Source organism: Tyto alba, unplaced genomic scaffold (genome assembly GCF_018691265.1).
Source record: "Tyto alba isolate M040663 unplaced genomic scaffold, T.alba_DEE_v4.0 Super-Scaffold_38, whole genome shotgun sequence".
In the NCBI taxonomy this organism is placed as follows: Eukaryota; Metazoa; Chordata; class Aves; order Strigiformes; family Tytonidae; genus Tyto; species Tyto alba.
This window is the reverse complement of record NW_024881313.1, coordinates 15,242,731-15,267,806: the sequence shown is the minus strand read 5'-3', so window position 1 is coordinate 15,267,806 and position 25,076 is coordinate 15,242,731. Positions and strand designations below refer to the sequence as shown.

At 39.0% G+C, this 25,076-nt stretch overlaps 1 protein-coding gene across 3 annotated transcripts in view; it reads left to right on the top strand.

The window, feature by feature from the left end:
* Positions 1 to 25,076, top strand: part of LOC104357937 (probable acyl-CoA dehydrogenase 6) — a 92,728-nt gene that overhangs the window by 45,987 nt on the left and 21,665 nt on the right. For 2 of the 3 annotated variants that reach the window (XM_042801664.1, XM_042801662.1), the window contains exons 3-4: positions 12,089 to 12,218; positions 18,529 to 18,635. In XM_042801664.1, the coding sequence (XP_042657598.1) occupies positions 12,089 to 12,218; positions 18,529 to 18,635 (237 nt within the window). Of the gene's footprint in view, positions 1 to 4,049; positions 4,171 to 12,088; positions 12,219 to 18,528; positions 18,636 to 25,076 lie in introns of those variants that run through there. The other variant, XM_042801663.1, reaches the window with a different exon arrangement.

Here is a 25,076-nt window from a genome sequence, read left to right as displayed (position 1 = left end):
AGATGCTATAAACTGGATTTTCATTAAGCAGAATGAGTTAGCAAATAGGTGTAGTCCATAAAAGAAGGTGAGAAAACATGGTAATAATGCAGCACTGAGCAGATATGCGGTATGCTCAACATTGTGAAACTTATAAGTTTTAATACATTCATTATAATTTCGTATGAGACATTGCAGAAGCTTCAGAGTGGGTCACTGATTAAAATCTGTTTAAAAGCTGATTAAAAGCTGCATATATATCACTTTTCTGCTTCTGCATCTAGCTCTGGACTCTGATCATGCTAACATTGCTGAAAAAGCTGCTTCATAAACTTGAACAAGTGATCTGGCTCTTGGGCAGTGTATGAAGAGAGTCTGGAGTCAGTATGGGATTGATGTCTCCACCGAACTAAGGGTACGCAGAGATGTTGAATGTGCTAAGTTTTTCCGTGGGTGTGAGATAAAAGCTTTGTACTGGAAATGCATCTTTAAGCCAGAGCCGTTCCAAAGCAGACATCTGCACACCTGCTGCCTCTGCTGAGCAATGTGGAAAGCCCGCAGCATCTCAGCTGCAGGTGGACTCCAAAGGTCCAGCAGCAGTGGGCTCCTTGTGTGGTTCGTCCCGATGATCCCTGCACACCCAGCCACCTGCCGTGTCGCGCACTGCCCATAGTTGAGCAAACAAGTTCAGCCCGGCACCTCTTTCGGGTGTCTCTGAAATACTGGAAAGCTTACCAGCAAGCCCTTTGGAGCTGTGGCAGAAGAGTAGGAGACCACGGCAAAACAAAGGGTGCATCAGCAACCTTAGTAGAGTGGCTACACAGTGAGACATCTAACCATGATAAAAGGTGCCTATGGTAATAAAATTCTCTTCAGTTCCCTTTCTTACAGCCCTGTGCTGCTCAGCAGGATCTCGTGGCCACAGAAGTGTCTGTTGTGTTACAGCTGGATGGATGGCAAATATTTTTGTGACTATTGGATATGTTTCTAAAATAGTGCTTCTTATGAGATGGAAGGGAATGTAACTCTCAAAACATGTGCCAGAAAGCCTTAATATGTTAACAGTGTTTTCTAATTGTGTGTTCTGTTTCTGGAGATTCTGACACCTACATACCAATAAATTGACTGGGAATTTCTTTTTTATTTCAGATGTTTCATTTAGTCATTTAGAAATAGTACACACAGCACCGTAATAAACCCCTGGTATCTGATGGATGGTTGCCAAACCTATCAAGTTTTTAAAATTGTTTGCAATTAGATGGATCTAATGGAAAGTGCATGGTACAAGATCAACTTAAAAAAAATAGTAATAGCATGTGGTTTTGACAAGTATTTTTTCCTTCATGAAAAAGCTACGTTTCCCTCCCCCATCCTCCCCACTCTCCATCTACTTGTAGATGTGTGGGAGAGATGGGGGAAGCATGATGACTCTGGAACGTTTGTTTATTTGGGAGGTAGAAGGTGGAGAGGACTCCAGCCTTACTGGTATTTTCTTTCTGATTTGAAAGGAAGGTATGTTATTGGCTAGACTAATGAGCCATGAGGATAATAACTCAGGTATTTGGCAGTAATTCTAAGATTATTTTTCAAATATCTCCTGGAATAATTAATTAATTTCTGGGAAGAAGGTTGTGTTTTGTTTTGTTTTGTTTTGTTTTTCCTCCATATATATGAGCTTGTTTTGTTACTTTTATTTTCAAATATGAATATTTAAATCTTGGTTTCAGAGCCATCCCAGAAGTATGAATATATACAATATATATGCTGATTTAATATATCTTCCCTTTCAGAATTATTCAGCGTACAAAATAAAATTTAATTTCTTTTCAAATTTACTATGCAGCCACATATTCAAGGTATTATTCAAGAATACATTTATTGTTATGTAACTGTAGTGTGATATTTTAAGAACAAGAATTTGAGATATAATTTGTTATATAGATGCTTATAAAAAAGCAAATTATTGAGATAAATAGGAGCTCCTGAGTGGTAGCTGAATGCATGAATGTCCCTGCCTGGGTTCCTGAATGGTCCGTAAACAGCAGAGGTAGTATTCACAGTGGGGGAGAGGTCTGACTTTAGCTGCAAATGTTTATACAGTCAGTAGTGCAAATGCACTTTTACAGTAGACTCTAATTTGCCATGGCTAAATCTATTTTCTATTTCTGTTGTAAAAAATTAAACTGTATAGTAAAAGGGTAGTTATACTACTGGGTGCATAAACACTTAAGGTAATTAGTTATAATTCAGGTAGGATTGGGAGTTGGGGAGGGTGGAAAGGACTTTTGGGGGAGGGGTTGTGGGTTTTTTTCTTAACTTGTCTCACTCTACTACAGTTATCTTTAACCATGTCATTGTTCCCTTTTGCCCTTGGTTATTCTCTATGTATGTTACAGACCTCATTGTGTCAGTCAGATAATTGTATATTAGGCAGTTTGATGTGTTTTTTATTAGTATACTGTATTATAATTTTACCTGCTCTGCAGCCAGCTGCTGTCATTCCCCCATGGAATAACTTGCTTTTGGTGGTTTTGAGTGGTGATTTGTTACTGATTTCAGAACCAAATCAGGAAGAAACAGATAACCCAATAAATGATAATTTCTTGGAGCATAGCACAGGGGAAGATGAAATGCTCATAGAAGTAAAATGTTTTGTGTAGAAGGTTCTTTTGAAGAAAACAGTCTTGAATAGGGAATTTGATTTCCATCATGCTTTGCACTATACTGAAATTCCTTTCATTTGTGGCTAGTACCACATATAAGGCACATCCTCCAATTTCAACAGAAATAAAAATAGCAGTGTAGCGTATTTCACATTGGAGATTTCAGTTCAGATTAGAATCCTGTTGTATTAGCTCTTTTACAAACACAAGGGGATAATCTGGTTTATGATGCAGTATGGCTAACAAATCTTAAGAACAAGGTTGCACACAAAATCATTTGCAAAAATGAGAACTAAACCAGGTATTTTTAGTCCTAGAATAGTGCTTAAGGTGTTTGTCCACACTTCTTAAACCAAATAAAAGTTGTCAATGAAATGTTTTTTCCATTACAATTATCAAGAATAGAACAAGCATAGGAATATGTTAGCTTTACTGAAATGTCTATATTTTGAGAAAAGTAAGGGGAAATGCATTTTTTCGACACTGTGAAAAATCTTCCATTTTCATTCCAGAAGGGTTTTTTATTGTAAAATTTTTGGTGTATGTCTTTTGTAAAGAAAACAAAACCAAACAAAACCAAACTGACAAAAGTATGCAATTTGATGTCATAAAAATATTCAAATTTTTGCATTTTTATTTTACTTTTTTCCCCAGTCTGAGATCAAACTCATGACCCTTCCTGAAAAACTGAAAATTTGAGGTTTGTCTTAAACAGCTAACCACACTCTATTGATTAGAAATAGGGACGCTCTTTTATTGCTTTGCTTTTGCTAACTCATAGTGGTTTCAAAACCAATGAGATTTCACAAAAGTATGCTGGCGGTCCAAGCCCTGCCCACACTGATGGCTGTGTCACCCCTGCAAATGCAGACGTTGCCAGCTGAAGAGAATTTTGCCTGTTAATACTTACAAACAAGGAAATTACCTAATGACAGAGGGGTGTGTTTCTAGCTGTGGCATTAGTTGATAGATGTATCTTTAATTTGTTCACTGTGATGGTAATAAGAACAGGTTGATCTGCAACGTGACAGGTAATCTGGAATGGCATGGTATAGTTTTTTCAGTATCTGGCTCAGCTTCTCAAGGACTTATGGGGTCAGCCACTGGAAAATCATTTGGTCCTGCAAGCCAGTGCTGATGGGAAATTCCTGCAGAAGCCTCCTGTGTTGTGCTTCTGTTCCAAGTTCAGTGCTACTGAACTAAAACCCCAGTGCTAGCCAGGCTAGCTCCAGAGCATGTCCAAAGTTCATTTAATTATTCACTGAACATATTCTGATTTTTTTTTTTCTGGAATTTATTTAAAACCAGCATTTGTCAAATTCCTCCCCCGTGCCCACAATGTTAATTCTCTGTTTATAATTCCATTTGGAGATTGCAAGTTTTGGAACTTGTGATCTAGTAAAATTTATGCCTTTGGGTGTGACATCTTGAGCTAAGAGGCTAAAGTTTTCCATGTCAGACAAATACGGATTTTCAACAAGCTATTTATCAGCTTGGACTGGACTGGAAGATCTTGTAGGAGAGAAAGGTAAACACAGCTTTCAGTTGATAAATAGCCTTTGTATTAAAACTTAGTGTAGGAAATTTTAATAAGAAGCAAATGTAATAAATCTGTTTAATCCCTGAATCACATAGTATTGCTTTTCAGTTTAATTAGAAATTTATGTGGAATTCAGAAGAGCCAGAATGAGTTCTGGATCTTTTTAATATTGACTCTATATCCTGATGCCTTTAAGAAATTAAAGTAATTTATCTGCTTTTTGCTCATAGGGTTTGCTATAAAACTGAGTACAATTTCTTCTGATTTTGGATCTTGACCCCTTTTTATCCAGCTTTTAAAAAATCCTTATGAACATACATACTTGTATTCAGTCCTGTTACTCATCTGTTCTCTCTGTTGTGCTTAAACTGAAAAGTGTTCTTTGGGCTCTCTCTGTTACCTATTGATAAGTTGATTTCCATTTTCTTTACCTGTTCACCTATGGGATGTTGAATGTCTGTACATTATTGTAGATTCCTTATAATACCTATTTGTGTATTCATACTTCAGATCCTGTTGGGCAAAAATTTGCTGTGACTCAGAGTAACGTGAACTTTTTGTAGTAGTTTGTGGTAGCTCATGTGAGAGGAAGGGTCCTGAAGAGGAGCACCAGCAGCACATAAAAATGATGTACCTGCTTCCTTCTTGTACAGGTGTGAGATGATTTATTACCTGTTCAAAATGAATGAACACATTTAAAAGAAGCTAGCTGAGCAGTTGTGCAGTCATTTTCTTGGGAGAAAGAGCACGTTTTGCATGTGGCTGACAGATGCCTCATCAAGCCTGAAGGCAGATTTCGGTGCCTTAGAGGGCTGATTCACAGTGGTGTCAGTTGGACGGCAGTGGACACACACCGTGTTGAAGGATGTTGATGCAGTTTTTGCCTGTTTGTCAGAAGGGTGGCAAACTTCAAGCTGAAGAGAAGCAGTATTCCCTGCTGGATAAGCCTGACTCAGAGAATTAAACTCAGCATCCAAAAGCAAAGCTTAAACTAGTCAAATGTGCAACAGGTTAGAGGAATGTATGTGTTCAGTGTATGTAAGGAGGCTGGCAATTGTTGCAGATTGACTGATCTCAAGCAGTGGGGAGGTTGCAGAGGTGATATTCTTGAAACCTAGCCTACTGCTTGTTTATGAGCTTGTTCAAGGAGAAACCCCATGAGAAGTAGCATGGCTTTGCCATTGAAGCTCAAGAGGTGTGATATTGAACCTATGCACTTCTTGACTTCATTATTCCATGCTTTCTTTTTTCTTGTTTTCTTCATGCTCCGGCATTTAGTTTGACTGATGTTTTCAAACGTACAATAATTGAGATCTGCACTTTTTAACCTTAAATAAAAAAAATGTGGGAAGGTTTAGTTGGGATTCTGTGAAATTGATGTTGGGTCAGAGTCAAGGGGGAAACATAAAGCAGGCAGAAGACAACTGAGGAATCTGTGACCAGTTATTGCATAAAGTTTTGATCTGAGTTGGAGCTGATGCAATAGCTAGTGCTTGGGACTGTGTGCAATCTTGGATTTTCTTTTTTCTTTCTTTTTCTCTGGCTATTGAGTCTTCTTACACTGTTAATGTTTTGTGTGTTTCCCATGTGGACATTTTATTCTATTTACTGTGCAGCTTAGCTTTTCCTTCCCCATAACAAATATATTTGTATATAGTTTTGGGGGGTTGTGGGATTTGTTTGAAGAGGTCTGATATCCTTCTGAGTTTGAAACTTATGCAGATGTGATTGTTGACTTAGATGACAGTTGGTGACGCTGCATAACCATTTAAAAATAAAGAAAACTTACAAATTTGTGAGGGAGGTTTTTGGAAGTCTGAGAATAACAAGTGCAGCTGTTGTCAACCAGTGATTTAGAATATACTGCTCTGGCTTCTAAAGCGGTGTCCTCTACAGCTTTCAACCCTCACTAAATGTGTCCATGCTGCTTCCAGCTAGGTCCAGCTCTGCGTGGTGCATTTATCTGCTCAGTGGCAGGCACTGCCAAGTTGCTATTTGGCATTTTGTGTTGTTTTCATAGGGTGGGGTTTTTTAATCCTTACACTGTGGGGGAAGTTTCTTCTGTAATTTCCAGTGTAGCTCTGTCTTAATCTAAACCAGTGCTAGACAGATCCAATCACCTTACTCATCTTGGTAAATTGAGTTTCTGAAGTGGCAACCAAGACGACTTCTATAGCGGTGAGTATTGCAGGAACACACAATTTGTACCATTAATTGCTCAGGGATTGTACCTGGGCTGCTAACTGTTTATGTTTGATAAGGAATGAGCAGCCAATCTATATTTTTCCTTTTTCCAAGGAATATTGAATCAAAAGAGTGATACTACAAATAGAACTTTGGTTAGCAGAAGAGGTCCTTATCTGCCTTGGGATTTTTGGATGAACTAGTGGATATCTGTGAGAAATCAAGTACTGTATGTGGTTGTGATCTTTGTAGGATCAACCAGACAAAATTATGAAGTACTGAAATTTTCCTGGTTTGGGACAAACGTTCAAACTGAAGGAGTTTGATCTGTCTGTCTGAGGTAATCTGTTAAGGGGAACTTTGCATCTGGTTTTATTTGTTTCTTTTTTGTTTGTTTGGGGGGTGGTGTTTGTGTGTGTTTGTGAATTGATCCAGAGGAAATTGCCAGAAAATATATATGTGTTCATCTCCACAAGACTAAAGTAGACTCACAGTGTTTCTGTTACACAAAGTTTTTCCACTGCACCCAGCAAGAAGGAAATAACCAAGGTGGCAATAGGTGTTTTCTGAGCTTGATCAGCCTCAACTTTTCAGAATGGGTTCATGGGAAATTGCATAACACAGAGAGTACACTTTTGGTAATTCCTTAAATTCCTTTTATGTAAAGAAGAGGAAAGGAATTACAGTGGGATTTCTGTACTGTCCTGCCTGATGACATTCACAATTATGTAACTTCAGGGCTCTCTGTAGTCCTCTGGAGTTGAAATTTTTGAACTATATTTATGACAGGTGAGTAAGGTTTGAACACTTACATTTTACTTCTGTTGATTTGAAATTGTAGGCTATGATGAAAACTGGCAATTAGCTCTGTCATCGTAGTGTCAAATGTAGGAGTCTCTCAGACCTATCTTCAAAATGGGAGGTGATTCATGTTTTATTTGTCTTTCTAGTCACTAGAAATGAGAGCACACATTTGTTTTTTCTTCTGCTGAGTTAGGTGCCAATAGTAGAAATAATACTGCATAATTTCCTTTGGTGTAGATATACTGTATGTGAATTTTGGAAGTTAGGAGAACAAACAAGATAAATTATATAGGAATTTAAGACTGAGTTACCGATATGGGTGTATTGTGGTTTTGCCATTACTTTTTCCAGGCTCACTCACATTCTTAAAACATTCCAAAGACTCCCTGTTTTACCTTGATTCAACTCACTTATAGACCCTTTTCACCATGGATGTTGTCATTCCCACTGACAGCTATTAGGTGGGGTTCAGAAGCAAATTCCAAATAGAGACACTTCTAAACTTTTAGAAAATTTGGACTAGAGACTTCAAGTCTGTCTCATCGTTGAACGGAGTCATATTTGAACAGGGATCCTGTAGCTGAACAAGTGACAAGAAATGTGTTGGTCTTCAAAAAAATGAGACAATTATATGAAAGACCTCAGCTTCTCCTTGGCCTTCATAAGCCATTTTTCATAGAAATTCTTTGCCTTTGTTTTCCCAACTGATCTTCTCAGCAGTGTTTCTGTTTTGACGTGTTACAGCTGAAGATCAGATGGTCTTGCTCTTTTATTTGTATTTTTGGGCATCATCTTTGCTGTCTGCCTATATTCATATATAAAAGTCCTGGTACCCTAAGTTGTCAGATTTGGTAGAATGTACATCTGCATCTTTTAAAAACGATGGGTTTTAAAACCTGCTGTTTTCTATTGGGCTGCCACCCCACTGGCAATGTCACAAAATTAACATGTAGAAATAAGCTGGTCTCTATAAAATAATGACTGTGTTTTGTTTTGTTTTGTTTTTTGGGGGGCTGGGGGCTGGGGAAAGCATGCTAAAATAACGTGATGATGGTGATTAGTAGAAAAGCACAGTGCCAATCTAAAAGAAAAATAGGTTAATATACTGACCATAGTGTGGTAGGTTCACCTTGGCCAGCAGCTGCTCACTCACTCCCCCTCCTCAACAGTACAAGGGAGGAAATATGATGGCAAGGCTCAGCTGTTGAGATAAAGTCAGGGAGACTGCTCACCAGTTACTGTCACAGGCAAAGCAGACTTGGTTTGGGGAAAATTAATTTAATGTGCTGGCAATTAGAATAGATTTGTATAGTGAGAAAGAAAGGCAAATTAAAACAATGTGTTCCACCTATCCTCTCCCCCTTCTTCCCAGGCTCAGTTTCAGTCCTTCATTCCTGAGTCATCTCCCTCCCTGCGACCCGAGCGGCGCAGGGGCGTGGGGGGTTGCAGTCCATCCCTAGCACCTCCTCTCTGCTTCTCCTTCCTCCTCATACTTTGCCCATACTCCAGCATGGGTCCTGCCCATGGTCTGCAGTGCAGAATCTTTATTTCTTTGCATGTTCATGTGTTCTTGCTTTGGGCTTTATAATTTATTTGTAAAAGAACCTGAAATCGAACAGTGGATAAGATATCAAATTAAGCTGTTTAACAGCTGGAAGTTGTGCTATTGTCAGCAAAACAGTAACAATTTGAATACAGCAGAGTTGCCTTTTTCTACTTTTTTTGAATTATAAAAACATTAGTGCATTAGACTTTCTGCCTAGTTTTTCTTTGCTTTTTTCTTTTAATGTTTCTTGCAAATTAAAAATGGAAATGTAGCCAAACAGTTCTCTGAAGGTCACTCATCTCATTTTAAAGTTAAATCAAATACTTGCTCTAGAAATGTTTTACACGTGAATAACATATAGCGTAGTGTTTTGCTTTGTGTTTTTTTTATATAAAAAAAAAAGGCAATTACATCTGAAAATTATTTGATTCCTTTCATTATGGAATTTCCACCAAAAATTATATTAGATATGGTGCTTGCTTTTCTGAATGAATATTAAATTGACCTATTAGCATTACATCATTGTATGGATACTTCCAGGAGTTGGTGTTTGTTGATGAGACTGGCAAACATGACCCTTCTACCATGAGCTTATTCCCTTATTGCAAATAAAACTTATTCCAAAAAGAGTAAGACTTATTCCAAATAAAAATGGAACATTCATTTGGTAAACCATTCACCATCATTGCTGCAGCAGGTGGAAATAAGAGCAGCCTGGTGGTTTTGTCTCAGTTTAAGAGCTGCCTCCCACCGCACGCAGGGCGAGGTGCTCAGACCACCCGCTGTAGCTGCTGGAGCGCGGGCAGCGGGGATGTGGAACCCAGGCTGCCAACCTGTGATGGGGGAAAAAAAAAGGTTGCATCTGTGCTCGGAGCCAGCGCTGCCTGCTGTCACCATGTGTGACACTGCTGGCAGCACGTCTTGGCACAGACATCCAGATCTCCAAAGAGATGGGACACAAGTGTCTTTAGCCATGGCATAGGTTACCCAAGTTACTTGGGGATGTAGCTGCCTTCTGCACTGGGAAGTGAATCTCTGTCTTGGTCAAGTACTTTGGGTTCAAAGGAAACTCTTCTCTATAATTATCTGCCAAACCACTCACTTTTCTTCATGAAACTCTTTCTCCTTGGCTTCTGGAACAGAACTGATGAAAAGTTAGGTGTTGACTGATTAGTATTTTTACCATTTGCTTCTGCCCTTCCTGCCTGTCTGCATCTGTGGTTGACTCTTGCATTATCTATCCCCAGATAATAAAATCTTTGGAGCCCCCTGGTAGGGCTTCCCCCACTCCACCTTCCCAGCTTCTGAGTCTTCATTCTTATTGTTTCCTCGCTTTAGTAAGAAATTCCTCAATGTCATCCCTTTGAGAGCTGGCCTTTTGCAGCATTTTGTTTTTAAAATGTACCAGTTAGTAACAAATCTCAGATGAGGGCAAGGCAAGTCTGTTACAGAGTAATATATAATGGATTGTGGTATGAAAAAAGAATGTATGTAAGCCATAGACTTGCATAAAAAGGTCCTTCTTTGGGTCAGTTTTGTGTGTAGCATTTCTCCTGTGAAGTTACTTGGGGTAAATCAAGAAACTAAGGTTTTGATTTGTGTGATTAAGACAGGAATTTAACTGCTTGGTAGACAAAACCAAAGACAAAATTAGTAATTACTGTAGTTTAGCAATAAAATGATTGACTGATTTTAAACAAATAAAATCAAGTGGAAAGCATTTGTGTGGTGACAAAACTGAGGTTATCTATTATAACTCTGCTATAGTTTCATATAAAATTAGCAAAAACTCTCTCATACCACAAATCTTTAAATAGCCTTGCCTTTGCATGTGCATACATTCCTTACTTTTCCTCAGATCATTTATTCATTGATGGGAGCTTTGTAAAGGCAAGAGAATTGGATTGTATATTATGCTAAACACATTCCCATATTACTGTTTTTTCATTGTACCACTTAAGTTCCCGATAAGAATCTTAATTTTGTTTATGATTTTAAGAAACATTCTTTATTTTCAGGTTAAAGTTTGGAAAAGTAGCTATTTTTTTAATTCTGACAACCCAGACTATTCTGGATGACCTAAGGAGAAATGTTATTTGAAAACTGGACTTCACCCCTAGGCTTTTCCATTTGTGCTTTCCTTTCTTTCCGTAGAAAAACAATGCAGAGATAGTTTCAGTGAGTTTAGGAAACTGATGATGGCATACAAAGCCCTATTTTTATATGCACTGTGGTGTTTTGATTTTTAATTTACGGTGTTTTTAGAAAACTTCAAAGGAGGTCAGAAGAGGGGTGAGCTCAGATAGTGGTTGATACTAGCAAGTGAAAAGGGAAGAGGGTTGTCTGCCCTTTATTATGTGTGTTGAGGGGTGGGGGCTCATATCTATTTATTTGAAACTTTCTTAGTTGGTCTTCAAATGAGTTAAAAAAAAAAAAAAAGGAAACTTATCTAATCAAAGCTTCTCAGTCAACTAATGATGTCAAGCAGTAACCTTCTCTTTCTCACTGTATTTCCTTTGGACTATAAACTATTTATTACCACTAGAAATTACCTCATCCATCATAGAAACATAGCCCTTTTCTGTGTTTTGCTATATGGGGGGTTTATCAGTGCTGGGCATGGGAAGGAAGTGAAGAATAATATCCTCTTTAATTGAATTTACAGATTGGAATGTGGGGAGGAGGAACGATCTGTGCTGGCACCCGACCAATGCCCTGGGTCGTCAGCCTCCTGCTAATGAAAAATGCTTTAATGACTGCACCAACCAGGTGCCAGGATATGAAATACGTGTGTTCGGTGTTGTACTTGTGTCCAGTGTGGATACTGAACTACGGCAGTAACTTAACATGGGGATGCGACCTGCACGTGGTCTTGCTGTGTGCCAACTTGACTGCTGCATTGAGAAAGATGCTTGAGTGTACAGTCGGGGGGGTTGTGGGGGGGAGGGTGTCTGTGAGACCGTGTGTCAGGTGTTATTGTGGAGAAATAAAAACCTTCTTACTTTGTGGTGATTTGTTCATATGACCTTACTGTTAGAAAGAATAATTTTGCCTTCTGATGTGATTTTCTGCAGCATGTCACTTTTTCCTGCTGTTCCCAGTAAAAGTAATTAGGCTACTTAGGATATTCAGAGGTGACCTGATGTGCACATGGGTAATTAAAGAAGGTGTAATTTTAAATTCAGGTTTTGTAAAGAACAGTGTGGCATCTCTTTTCTGAAGAGAAAGCTGATAATTGTCAAATATTTAAAAATTAGCAATGGAATTGTAGTTGGCAAGTCATTGCAGCAGCAATATTATTTGTTTTTTTTTTTTTCTTGTTGCTTATGCCAGTCTACAACATGAGTGTCATAGATTTGTTTTTTCCCTCAGAATATGGTGGCATGGGCTTGGACTTCTCCTATAGCATTGCAGTGGCAGAAGAGCTGGGAAATATCCGCTGTGGAGGTATTCCTATGGCTATTGAAGTGCAAGCTGGCATGGCTACTCCTGCTCTTACAAGGTAAATTTCAGAAAGTCTGGTTAACCCTAAAACCCAAATTGTCAAGTGTTAAGGCCTAAAACCCAATCGGTATAAGAGTAGAAAAAATTATTACTGTGCAGATTTACTGTCTAGTTGCTCTTCAGTAACATTTGAGGAAGGAAACTACTCTCTACCTCTGTCAGTTTGGTTTAGGGGAGAAGATACTTTTTTTTCTTTTAATGTTAGAATATTATATATTAAACTATAGACCTTGTTTAATAATAGATGATATATTTACAAACACAGAACCTTGGTGCCACAACCAATAAAACAATTCCAGAATCCACTTATTCATATTTCTGGTTTTTCTTAGTCAGATATCCCAGTGCAATCATACTAAGAATGCATTTAGTTGTAATGATTAGGATGAGTTTAATTCTATTTTATAATTTACTTGCTTTTTTGCAGCTTTACAAGGTGCTCCACACTGACTGTGACTTTTCAGAAATAATGATCAATAGTGGTGTAAGTCCTAAAGTTGTAGCTCATGTATCATGCTTCCTCAATACGCCCATTCCAGGCAATTACTCATTTTGCTTTTTCTCATCTGCTTGTGTCAGTGTTTCTCTTTTATCACTTGCTATCATTCAGACTCCTGCACTTTCTGAATCTGTTTTGTTTTTTTTTTTTTTTCCATCCCTCCCTCAATAAAGATGGCATCAAAACAGCAGTTTGCAAAACCAGAGGGATGCGACAAGCCGGCCCCAGCAGTTTGCCCCTGGAATACAGATACCCCTAAAATTCTGGAATGTGGTGGTGGGGATTAAATTCAAATAATGATGATGAAGTCAGGAATTTCTCTGCACAAAACAGATATACAAGAGGGGAATTTTTGCACAGAAGAGCATTTTAGAGTTGGGTTGTTGTTTGGTGGTATTTTTTTTTTTTTCCCATTGTGAATTAAAATGACTGTAAATCCTCTGTAGAGTCTGGAATGTAGGCTCTGTTCCCTTGACATCCATTTGTCCTTCTGCTAGGTATGTGCAACTTTGGTGGTCTCAGCCATGGGAAGTCTTTCTAAAAGTTCTCTTCTCCTTTGTGTAATACACCAAAAGCTTGCTGAAAGCATGGAGTTCTGTTTGTCTATTGCAACAGTAGCTCAGTTGTAGCCCATCTGAGAATAAAGCTAATATTTTAAAATACTTCAGAGAATAGCACCTTGCCTCATGATAGCCTTTTATTTCCAGGGGTTTAAAAAAATCTGTGGGTAAAAGAAGACGGGATTTTGTTCCAATAGCAGTTTTTTGCCCTTCTGTTACTCTGTTCTGCTGTAGTAAATCAGTGAAGCTACATACATTTGTGTTAGTGAAATCCTGAAGTGGATGTTCTTGGAAAGTAAATGTGAAAATGTCATTAACGTGATGAAATCTGTAATTGAAATTGCGTGTCTATTATTGAGCTTTTCTTCTACTGTTAAATCAATTCCATTGACTAGTTATACAGTACAGTGTCCCACTTTTAGGATGTAAAAGTGAAACTTGGTAATGAAAAGAGAAAGCTGGTTGCTACAGGAAGTTTTGCATGGGTGCAGCTTTACTTCAGGCAGTATAGTGAGAGGGCTAACTGCTTGTCATGGATTCAAATTGCATTCACAGCCTGGATGGTCTTTTTAAAGGTGTCTGTGTACTGTGGTGATCCTAAACAAGTTCACAGAGATAACCCAAATTTTGCATCTTAACAATGCATTGTTACATTTAATGCATCAGCGATGCAGAAAGTAGTACGGAAATCAACCATCATCCCCTTAAAAACTTTTAAAAATAAGTCTGGAGCCCTTTGTTGTCTTTCCTAACTTTGGGCTTCAATCAGCATTCATCAAGCATTTGTTGAGTGCACCTGCAAACCAACTCAGAGAATGTCATGGAGATGCTCTGCCACTACAGATTAGAGATGTTCTCTCAATTAGATACATAGTGCAGTAGTTGGAACAGATGGATACACATATGCACACACACACATGCAGCTTTTTAAATTTTCATAATTTAGTAAAATAGTCTTAAAAGATCTAGAGTCAGGATGTCTCCTGATGCTGTTACTGCAACTCCCATGGGTTTCTTGTTTCAATGACAAGCTGTTGCAAGGCTTAATTTGTGGAAGTCTTTGAGATACTCAGTTAAATGGGAAGTATATTGTAGTAACAGTTTTAATTCATTAATAATGCATTTTGAAAATGTTACCCATACCTGGTTTTCTGTTCACTGTTCTGGCCCCTTTTTACTTCATTCTTTATGAATTTTTTGACAACCTTCAGAAAGTTATATTCATGGTCATACTTCAAAGCAAATGTGAACTTTGATTTATATGCATTTCTATTGTGCAGACAAATATAGGAGAAAATAGTTCTGTTTCACTTGAAGATGCCTAGGCTGTTCCATTTTTTTCCCCAGATTCCTTTAAGTGAAGCTGTAGCGCTTTCTAAATTTGAGAACTAAATGTAAAATGTTTTGTCAGCAGTATCTGACATTTGAACTTGGTTCTGAACATAAATCTGTCAGGTCTTTCAAATACATTCAGACATAATACATCACTTGCTTTCTGCTTTGTGGTTTTAAATACCTGTGAGAGTCTAACCTGGGCAGAGCAGTATGGTGGGGCAATACAAAGTCAAGCAGCTGCTTCTGAACGAGCTTTACTCAAAACAGCTTCAAACTGTTACTGTACCTTTGAGGTTTCTCATGCTCCTGGTGACAGCCTGGTTGCAGGTGGCAGGTTGTCTGGTGGGCAGCCTTGAGGACTCCAGACCTGGTGTGGTAGCTGCAGGACACCCGACACATGAGTAGCTCTTAAAACTACATGATCTGAAGAGGACAATCTTTAATATGACTCCTCTTTTACAGTACTTGCATTTTAGTGCAAAATGCATTCCTAAATAAATAGAAGAGTGACGTAATCATTCTTAACCAAAACCCTTCAGGTAGGCTCATCTGCATGAGGTAGTCGTACACATCAGGTAGTCTCATACAGGCTTCTCATCTGTATTCTTTTCAGAATGTAGCAGTTGCTCGAACTGAGCAATTTATTTCATAAAATTTTCAAATAACTGAAGCTTAGAGGCTTGGTAAAACTGAGAACCAGAGCACTTTTTTTATTGCTTTTTTTTTTTTATGCCATCTCTCACAAAAAGTAAGTTAGTTTTCTAAATGTGGGTTTTTTAAACTCGCATGGCTTCTTATCTTGACTGAAATAGAAACTCAAGGAGAGAAACCTGACTGCAGTGTGGATTCTTTTAAATCCAGGTTATGTAAGTTACTGAACTTAGTGAAGCTTCCATGCTGCCCAAGGGTGCTTACTGCTTTTTATGCATTTCTAACCCTTTCTGTACCTGTAAAGAGCATCTCTTCCCTTTTGTTTTTTCTTGCTTCTTTTTCTGCATCTTGAAGATCCAAGGAGTATTGCTAAGATGGTCCTGAACATCAGATGGTAGGATGCCTGTGCAGGACTACACTGAAGGAGAAGCATGGCACATGGCTATTGCTTTAGTAATAGTTTCAGTCTGGGAGCAAAACAGAAAGAGAATTGGGAGAAATTCACCTCTTGCTAGTATCTAAGATGGAAAGTGACAGTAGGTGAGAGTTACCCTCTTCTTTCCCTAAAGAAAATCTTTATATTCCTAGGAAGTCCATGAATAAATTATCATGTCATCTTTGAGATATTGTAGAATAATGCATAGATCATCTGAAAACTTCTGTGGGTTTTGGGTTTTTTTTTTTTTTAGGGGGGGGGAGCAGGGAGGGCGGTGTATGGGTTTTTTTGCTTTGGTGGTGAATAGTGCTTGAATGGTTGAGCTCCAGTGCAAGAAAGCTTGAGTTGATCAAATGCTGAGAGCTGTGTTAGAACTTCCTGCGGCTGTTCATATTCAGAATTTCAATTTGCACTTAATAGGGTATCATATTAGTGTGTCTGTCAGTTCTGTTCATAACTTGCCTTACTAATTTAATTAATTCACTTAAGCTCAGCTTTTTTTCCCACAAGCAGAAGAAACAAAAGTAAGATCTGTGGTTCTACCAAGATGATTATCAGCTCAATTAAGTCAGAAGAGTGATGAGCAATAGACATATTTTCTATCAATGTAGCAATCTAACTTGTCAGAAACCAGATTTTTGTATATATTTGAGATGAATAAAGGTGACTTCAAATTTCTAATTGGCAGAGCACATAAATAGAAGTGTGTGGATCAAGGAAGTGTTATTACATCTGTATTTTGCCATGGGTTTATTTCCTTTTACTCACCATTTACAAGATTGTATACCATTGTAATTTTTGTGTTTGTATTCATGACGTTCCACCAATGCTACTTACAAACCGTGGAGCAAGAAAGGATGGACCACTTTCATGCAACTCTCAAAGTATCAGAATCTCACACTTGGGACTTCTGGGTTACCCAGCATCAACAAGGAGCTCCTGTTTATTGACTGGAGACTTGTGTGTGTGTATACATACACAGATATATTAAAATATATTTTAGAACGATGCTAAGGCTGCACTGTTAATCACATGGGAAACTATGCTCTGGGGTATGGCCCCAGCCCAGAAAGCGGACGTAGTCTGGTCTGTCTTGAGCCAGAGCAGGATCTCATTGCAAACAGAGTTTGCTACTTCTGGAGTTGTTAAACTGGAAAGAAGTGGGTGTTGCATTTGTGCAAACCTGAGATTTTTCTGGGCTGATTAGCTACTTGCTGAGCTGCATGTCCTTCCTGCAAGGCATAGAGACCCATGCTGTTCTGAAGATAGTATTGCCAGAGTTTTTTTTTAAATTGCAAAATAACTTCTGTAGCCTGATTTTGGGGAAGAGCTGAACTGTTTTCTAGAACTTAAACCAAAGATATCAAACCAAAGACATTATTATGATGAAAGTTCTTGTCATGGAAATCCTCTGTTGAAATAACTAGAGGTTGGCAAAGTTTTAAGCATCAGCAGGCATTGCCAAAAATTGTCTAATTCATTGTCTTATGAATGTTCAGCTGGCCATACTTGATCACGTCCCAAGGAAAAGAAGATAGAAAAAAAAAAAAATAAATGTACGCTGCATAACAAACCAGAGACTTTGTCCCAGTATGCTGGAGGAAGGAGTAAACGCGCCAAGCTCACTTCTTGTATTTATTTGGGATTGCTGCCATGATTGTCAGCAGGGACGGGACTAGGAATTGAACTCCCTGTGTGCACAAAGTGAAAGTGTCTGCCAGCTCCCACTCTGTTCTCTGGCCGGCCTGTGTCCTTTGACTGTTTTGTGTCAGGATTGGAGCGGAGGGGAAGGGCCATTCTTAGCTTAAATGACATCACTCCTTTGTAAGTTCTGGGACAGTGTTTTAGGTGGAGGGCCCAGATAACTGCAGCCTGCTTAGGCAGCTAGCGAGCGTAAGATGAGTGGAGATGCTGACCTGAGAAGCCTCATACCGAAGAGGGGACTGAGGAGGAACTTAACTTTTATGGATTTCTGCTCACAAAAGAGACATCTCGTGACCTGAGGAATTTTTCAGTCTCGCACAAGTGAGGTTCAAGAACTAGGCCACAAGCTTACCATTCATGCTGCAAGACCAAATCAGTGAATGTTAATTAGGACAAAATCAACCGTGAAAGGAGATGGACCATGTTTCAAATTGATGAAAGCAGCTAAACACTGGAAAAAAAGAGGGTGCCTGTTAACTGAATTGAAATATGGCCAAGTGAATTGTGTTAAAATGCCATCAACAGTTTACTGTTTCTCTTTTTATTTTTGTGGGGACTAAAAGAACAGCTGGGAAGAAGCACTCATGGATTTCACTGTGTGATTTAAACGCAGATGTGAAATATTAATAATCTAAATACAGATATTTGCAGAGGGTGACCATCACGTCATAACTTTTGAGTCACCACTAAAACCTGGCAAATACCCGGGGCAAGAGTCAGAAGATACGCAGAGAGCAGGTCCTTCATCCTGGCTGACTGCAGACTTGTGCAGGAGCATTGAGGGGAAACCCCAGGGACTGTGTTTCTTTCGATCTGATAGCTCTCAAAACAACAGTCATAAATATCAGATTTTGGGCATCTAGACCACATGTTTCTGTGGGAGTAAGATGACTGAATACTTGTAAAAACCTTGTTTAAAATTATCATGGCTGCAGTTCTGGTGAAGGCTCTGAATCATAGCTTTGAAGGGTATCTATACTGTCTTTTGGCTCTGGGACAGGTTTTACCTAGTCATAGAAAAATTGATCACTGTGTGGGTAGAACAAAATTTGTAACTAACTTGTAAATAAAATTTGCCTTCAAAAGCTTTTAATACCCTATCTTTTTCATTATATTGTTGCAGGTTTGGTTCTCATGAGTTGAAAAAACAGTTCCTTGTGCCAACTATAGCTGGAGATGTTGTGGCTTGCTTGGGGATCAGTGAATCTGGAGCTGGGTCAGATGTCGCAAGTAAGTTAACCTAGCAAATTGGCAATTTTAGACAGCCCGGTGTTTTAATGGAAAGAATCTGGTTTTCCTGACTCTTCCGTTTGCCACTGTCATTTGTAAGAAATACAAAGGAGGGAAAGTCAGGTGTGGTAAGGGCAAAAAGTAATATTCCAGGAGCAGTAACACATGCCTCTTCTGATGCATTCAAAATAAATCAAATTGAATGTATTTGTCAGTGAATCAATAGCTATAACCCTGCGTAGGCTGAGCACAACAGATTAATATGCAGCTGTCATCCTGGCCCTGGCTTTCTCCTAGTGTTCGTGCTGCTGCTGCTGCTGCCTCCCCTGCTCTGTCCGAGCCCACCGCTGGCAGGGAGCACTCCAGCACAGCCACCGTCAGTTGTGCAAATCTGCAGATGTATGGGATAGGGGATGTGGCCTGTTCAACTGTACTAAAACTTGCACTTCCTTAAAACCGGCCTCACCACTGAACATGGGCAAATTGCAGAGTTAGTCCATCCTGAAAATGGTGGCATCACTTTCACAACAGGTTTCTCTCACTCATTCTTACCTCACCTCAGCCCCTTCCGTCATTCCTGTGCAGCAAAAATGTCTCTGAGCTGGTGATTGTTTTATTTAGAGCTAATGAAGAATTTGCCATGTCAAATCTATTAGCTTTATGATTTAGTTACTTTGTGTGCAGCTATTTGTCTTGCTTTAGTGCAAGTGTATGTTTAAAAACATGGACAAATGTAACTATTATTCTGAAGTGTCTGAGGCAGTAGATTATTTGAACAATTACATTAAAACAGTTACTGTAGGAAAAGTAAAAGATATCTCATCTGACGGTTAATAGTGGACTTCAAAGGAAAGGAAATGACAATAAACCTGTTTCAGAGGTTTTGTTGTTGCACATAGGATGGCTAGGGTGGTGAACACATTGTGCTCTTACAAATTATTGAGCCGTCTTCCTGCAGACAAAATCGCCGAGTCTGACAGAAGATTTTTGGTCAGCAGAGTCCTGTTTCCATCTCCTTGACCAAACTCATATTGTTTTCTCATGACAAATAGATAATTATTCAGTGTTACTGCAAGGGTGCAACAGGTAATTTTCAAGAGGGTTAATGGGGATAATGAAATAATGAAATTAAATCTTCCTACACAATCCATTGCTGTTTTCCTTTCTAGTTAATTGAATTTGTTCATTAGAAAAATGCCATAGTTTTTATAGACTTGTTTTTCGTTAAAATAATTTGAATTTTGCTAATGTAGGAAATACAACATAATTTATTTTTATTAATACCTCTCTAGTTTAATTAGATGATTATCAGAACTTTCTAAATATGATTTTAATTTTCTGATGCAGTGTTCCAGATACCAAGTAACATAAATGTTCTTTTAGCTGCAAGTTGTTTATAATCTGGTTTAATTGGTATGATATACTTGGATTGGTGCAGCTGAAGAGTCATTTGAAATCAACTAGGATTATCTGATTGTCTCCCAGCTGCAGTCTGGGTTTGACTGCAAGATGAAATGATGATACTTCTTCACATGTCATGGAAGATCTGATCCCTGGTATAAATCCAGAAACCAGTTTACAGTTTCTGAAGGGTAATTAAATGGACAACTTAGTCATGAGCAGCACTAGCTTATGTTCTGAGTAGCACTGGTTTGCATGAGGCAGAACATATCATCTGCAGGTGGCCCAGTTTTAAAGGAGGCTGAACTGCCTGAAACTGCACTTGATAGTTCCTCTGTTTTCTCATGCTACTGGGATGTTTGTCTGACTTAGATAAGTGAAGGGGTAGTAAAGCATAGCAGATGTTCACATGTGGAGGTTGGGGACATGCTTCTGCCATGTGAGCTGGTGTATTTTAAGCTGAAGAATGACACTGAGAAAGGTATCTCTGGCATTTTCTTCTGCCAGTTCCAAAATTATTGAAGGCGTTGCAAACACAGAAGAAAAAAATAAGTGTTTCTCTGCATAAGAAGTGAAGGGTGCCTGGAATTAATTTATACAGAATTCAACAGAACAGAAGGACTGTGTATATTAGTCTACTATGAATTTCAAGTCAATTTGAAGGAGTACCTGTCTGCTTTCAATAGTAGTTGCTGTCTATTGTATGTAGCATTGTTCATATACAACAAAACTAGCATAGAGATGACCTGAGAAGCAGAGCAGTATGGAACACTTGGTATAGAAAGTGTCTGTCTTTAATTTCAAGATTTTTGGTACCACAAAGCATGTATATCTATGTTGGTTTTAATGATTTCATCTCATTCTATCTCACCTACTATTCTGCAGTTTATAGAATATTTTGCTGATAATCTGTGGGGGGATATGTAGGAACACATCATGGAAGGCACTTCCTCTTTCTTCAAGTTATGTCTTCCAGGCAACTGCGCCAAGTAACCCTGTTCATGTTTACCCCTTCAACATAGACATCTTGCCCCATTTTGTCTCAGTGGTGTCCTGGTTTAAGCCCAGAGGGCAGATGAGCACCATTCAGCCACTGGTTCACTCTGTTCTCTTCAGGGATGGGGAGGAGAAAATAAACAAAAGGATCAAGGATCAATACAATGGCAGGGAGGGATGACTTACCCATTATGGTCATGGGCAAAAGACAGACTTGTTAGGGGAAGAAAAAGAACGTAAATTTAATTAACACCCCGACCACTTAATTTGCCAGTCCAAGTAGGACAGTGAGAAGTACAACCACATCTTTAAAACACCTTCCCCCCACTCCTCCCTTGTTTCTGGGATCAGCTTTGCTCCCGATTTTTCTATCTCCTCCCTGCCAGTGGCACAGTAGAATGGGGGGTTCTGGTCAGTTCATCACCTGTTGTTTCTGCTGCTCCTTCCTCCTCAGGGGGAGGATTCTTCACACTCTTCCCCTGCTTCAGCGTGGAGTCCCTCCCATGGGAGACAGTCCACAAACTTCTCTGACGTGAGTCCTTCCTATGGGCTGCAGCTCTTCACAAACCACTCCAGCGTGGGTCCCTGCCATGGGCTGAGGTCCTCCCAGCAATGGACTGCTCCAGCAGTGGCTTCTCTCAGAGTCCCGGCCTTCTTCGTGTGCATCCCCCTGCTTCAGCATAGGGTCCTCCATAGGCTGCAGGTGGGCATCTGCTCCACCATGGACCTCCATTGGCTGCAGGGGGACAGCCTGCCCTCTCACCACAGGCTGTAGGGGAGTCTCTGCTCTGGCACACCTCCCTCCTCCTCCTTCTTTCTTCCACTGACCTCGGTGTTTGAACAGGTGTTTTACTCTACCTCTTCCTCTCAGGTTCCCCTTCATAAATATGCTATCACCACTGTTGCTAATTGGCTTGACCTTGGCCAGAGGTGTGTCTGACTCAGAGCTGGGTGAGCTTCTAGAAGCCTCTTGTAGGAGCCACATCTGTAGCCTGCTACCAAAACCCCACCACACACAAACCCAATGCAGTGGAATCTAGTCTTTCTGCTTTTCTGGGTTTAGGTCATCTTTTTTGACCATGAAAACCAAAAATTGCACATGTTGTCTATAATGGCATAACTACTTCTCCAATCGTAAGTAATAGGAATATTACCTTCCAGTATGTAATGTTACACAACAGTTAGCTCATTTCTGAATCTGGTGATTAACTGTGAAGATAATCTTCATTAGCAATTTGCTACTGAAACATTGTAAGATACAGCAATCATTATTACTTTGTGCCTAAGTACTTGTACATGCCATGTTGAATTTGAAAACTCAAGATCATTCCTTTCTTGCTGGGCAATGCCTCAGTTGTCTGTGTTGGTGATGTTTCTCTTGTTTGTGACACCAGCAAATTTCATTAGTGTATTCCTATTCTTCTTTTAAAGGTCATTAATGGAAGTATTGAATAAGTTTTGTCCAAAGGCTGATACCCAAGGAGGAGCTCCAAAAGTACTCTCCCTGTGCATCAACACTTCCTCTTTTAATGCCACCTGCTGCAATTTCCCCTTTGTCAAGTTCGTTACCCACATTCCCACTTTTGTTCTAATTCTTATATTTTCAAAATTTAAACTCATTTACCTAGTAGCATCAATTTTAATTTGCTTGGGTCCAGCAGGATTTTTCCTGTTTTGCTTTTCTCTAGAAAATCTGTTTTTGTAATAGCTCAGGTTGGTTTTAAGTAAGGTACCACTGCTAAACTGAATTCTCTTTTCATTCCAAATGTATTCTGAGGCTATGCAGATTGTCAAAGCCAACAACCTTTGTTTTCACCAATTTTAATTTCTATACAGTCCTTCCTCTGGATGTCTTGCTTTGTCAACTATATTGTGAAACTTTTTGTAATCTCATGTGAAATATTTCTTTAGTTTTGAGGCATCCTCTATATGCCTCATGTTTTTTCTCATTCTCTTTTCATTGCTGTGGCTGAAACATTTTTGATTGCTGTCTCAATCTTCTTCAATTTTGTTGATTTTCATCTGCAAGATTTAACTTAGTATGTCCTGTGGCAGTTCTTAACTTCTGGCCTCCAAACTGTAGCTTACTTCGATGATTAATCTTCTTCATTTCCTGTAGGCCATCTCCCATTTTTTGAAGTGATTATTCATTCAGTTAGACTTGAAACTATTTCATGCAAGTTGTTTTGTTTTGTTTTTTTTTTTTTTTTCCTGTGCTGGTGGTGTAAATTCCAGATATGTGTTCTTAATTTTTTACTTTAAAGATACGCGCTGCCTATCTTTGATTGTAATAATGACCTTAAACGTTGAAGCCAGCCTTGCCTTTTGTCAAATCTACTTAGATGCAAGGTTGGACTCAGGAACATAGTGGAGAAGAAAACTTGAGGTTTGAGTATGTTGTGGTTTGAATGGTGAAGTGATCAGCCTTGGTTGCTTATATGGCACTAGCTGTATCATATGCCTTCCGATGATGCCTTGTGGTCTTTCCTGTAAGGGACCTTCACAGCATGCTCTGTAAGTTGTTGAGTTGTAGCCACTACAGGCACAGTGGTGTAGACCTGCCAAAAATGTGTTACGGAGCACCCACTAAAGTAGCCTTTTTCCTGAGCTATGTTCTATCAGGGAGAATAATGACAATCATACATTCCAAAGTATCTTCATAGACATACCCCTGAGACTGAGTCCATTTGATTCTAGTAAATTAAGAAGGTTTTCAAAGCCTATTTTAGAGTATTTTAAACATAAAACTTATTCACTTGATCTTCTAATTGAAGAGAATCAACTCTTCAAAAGTTGATTTTAAATAACCGTTTCTCAAGTGCTTGAAGCAAACTGTCAACCATCACATCTGGGAGTACTTGAATATTCCTATTAGTAAGGCATTTGGTTTTTAATCTGTATTTGGGTGCTTAGTCCCCTGTGACGCCATGCTTCCAAGAACTGTTTACATTTCTGATAATATCACAGTGCTTATTGTTCGTCTGCAGGCCTTCTATGGAACTTCTATCTAATCTCTTCACTAGCTGTTCCACAACAAAGGGATGTGTGATGTAAATCACTGTGTATGCTCCCATCTTTTTCACACTACTTCAGTGTGATATTTCTTATTCTGGCTCTTGTGTGTCATTCATTTATTATTTAGTCTCCATGTATATGATTGTCCAGTGTCTGTGTCCATGTATTATGAGTGTCAGTACTTTAGATTTCTTCAGTTTGTTGGCCTTCATTTTTATACAGATTTCATATCAAGTCCCTTGGACAGATTTGGCATAGTCCGAATAAGCTATGTGGCTACTGTTTTTATTAGTACTATCTCTTTCCCTTGCTGTTCATTATTATCTGCTTGTAAATTCCTTTAGCCATAGCTATATCTGATATTCCCTTGTTTTATGTCTTATACAATTTTCTCCCATCATTTTTCTGCTGTTGTTTCATTAACAAGACTTCTTTTAAGCCATGCTGACCTCAGCCCCAGTTTATCTTGTAAACAAAGATCAGATACTTGGTTTTGCTTTGTTTTATGTTTAGAGTCTTTGGAAAGCAAGTTTCATGTGCAGACTGAGGGGGGTGTGTATGAAGCTACAACCAGCTGACATTCGGTGTCCAACTCCTACCCTCCAAGTCTACTGCCTCCCTCAGTAGGTGGGCTCTTGGGGACTTTATAGTGTCTCATTAGGTTTGCAGGTGCTAATTAGGTGTGTGGTAGAGTTCTCTCCTCATACCATCACCTACTTATAGCTAGATATCTGTTGGAGAGTATTCCTCAGTTGGGGTTTTAGTTGAAGTTCAATTGAAGAGGAATGAAGCCAGCCCTTTGGAAATTCTGCTGGAGTGTAAATAATAACTAATGATTCACTCTGGCTGTTGCAGCTACAACTGCTTGCAGCACGATGTGAACACTCATGGATGAAAATGAGATTGGTTTTTGCCAGGGGATATAAACAGCAGGTGTTCAGAACTCCTTCATGTACAGACATTCTCAGTGTTTAAACTTGGCCTTTGGAAAGTTTACTGGCTTTGGATTTATTATGCCGTTCTGACTAA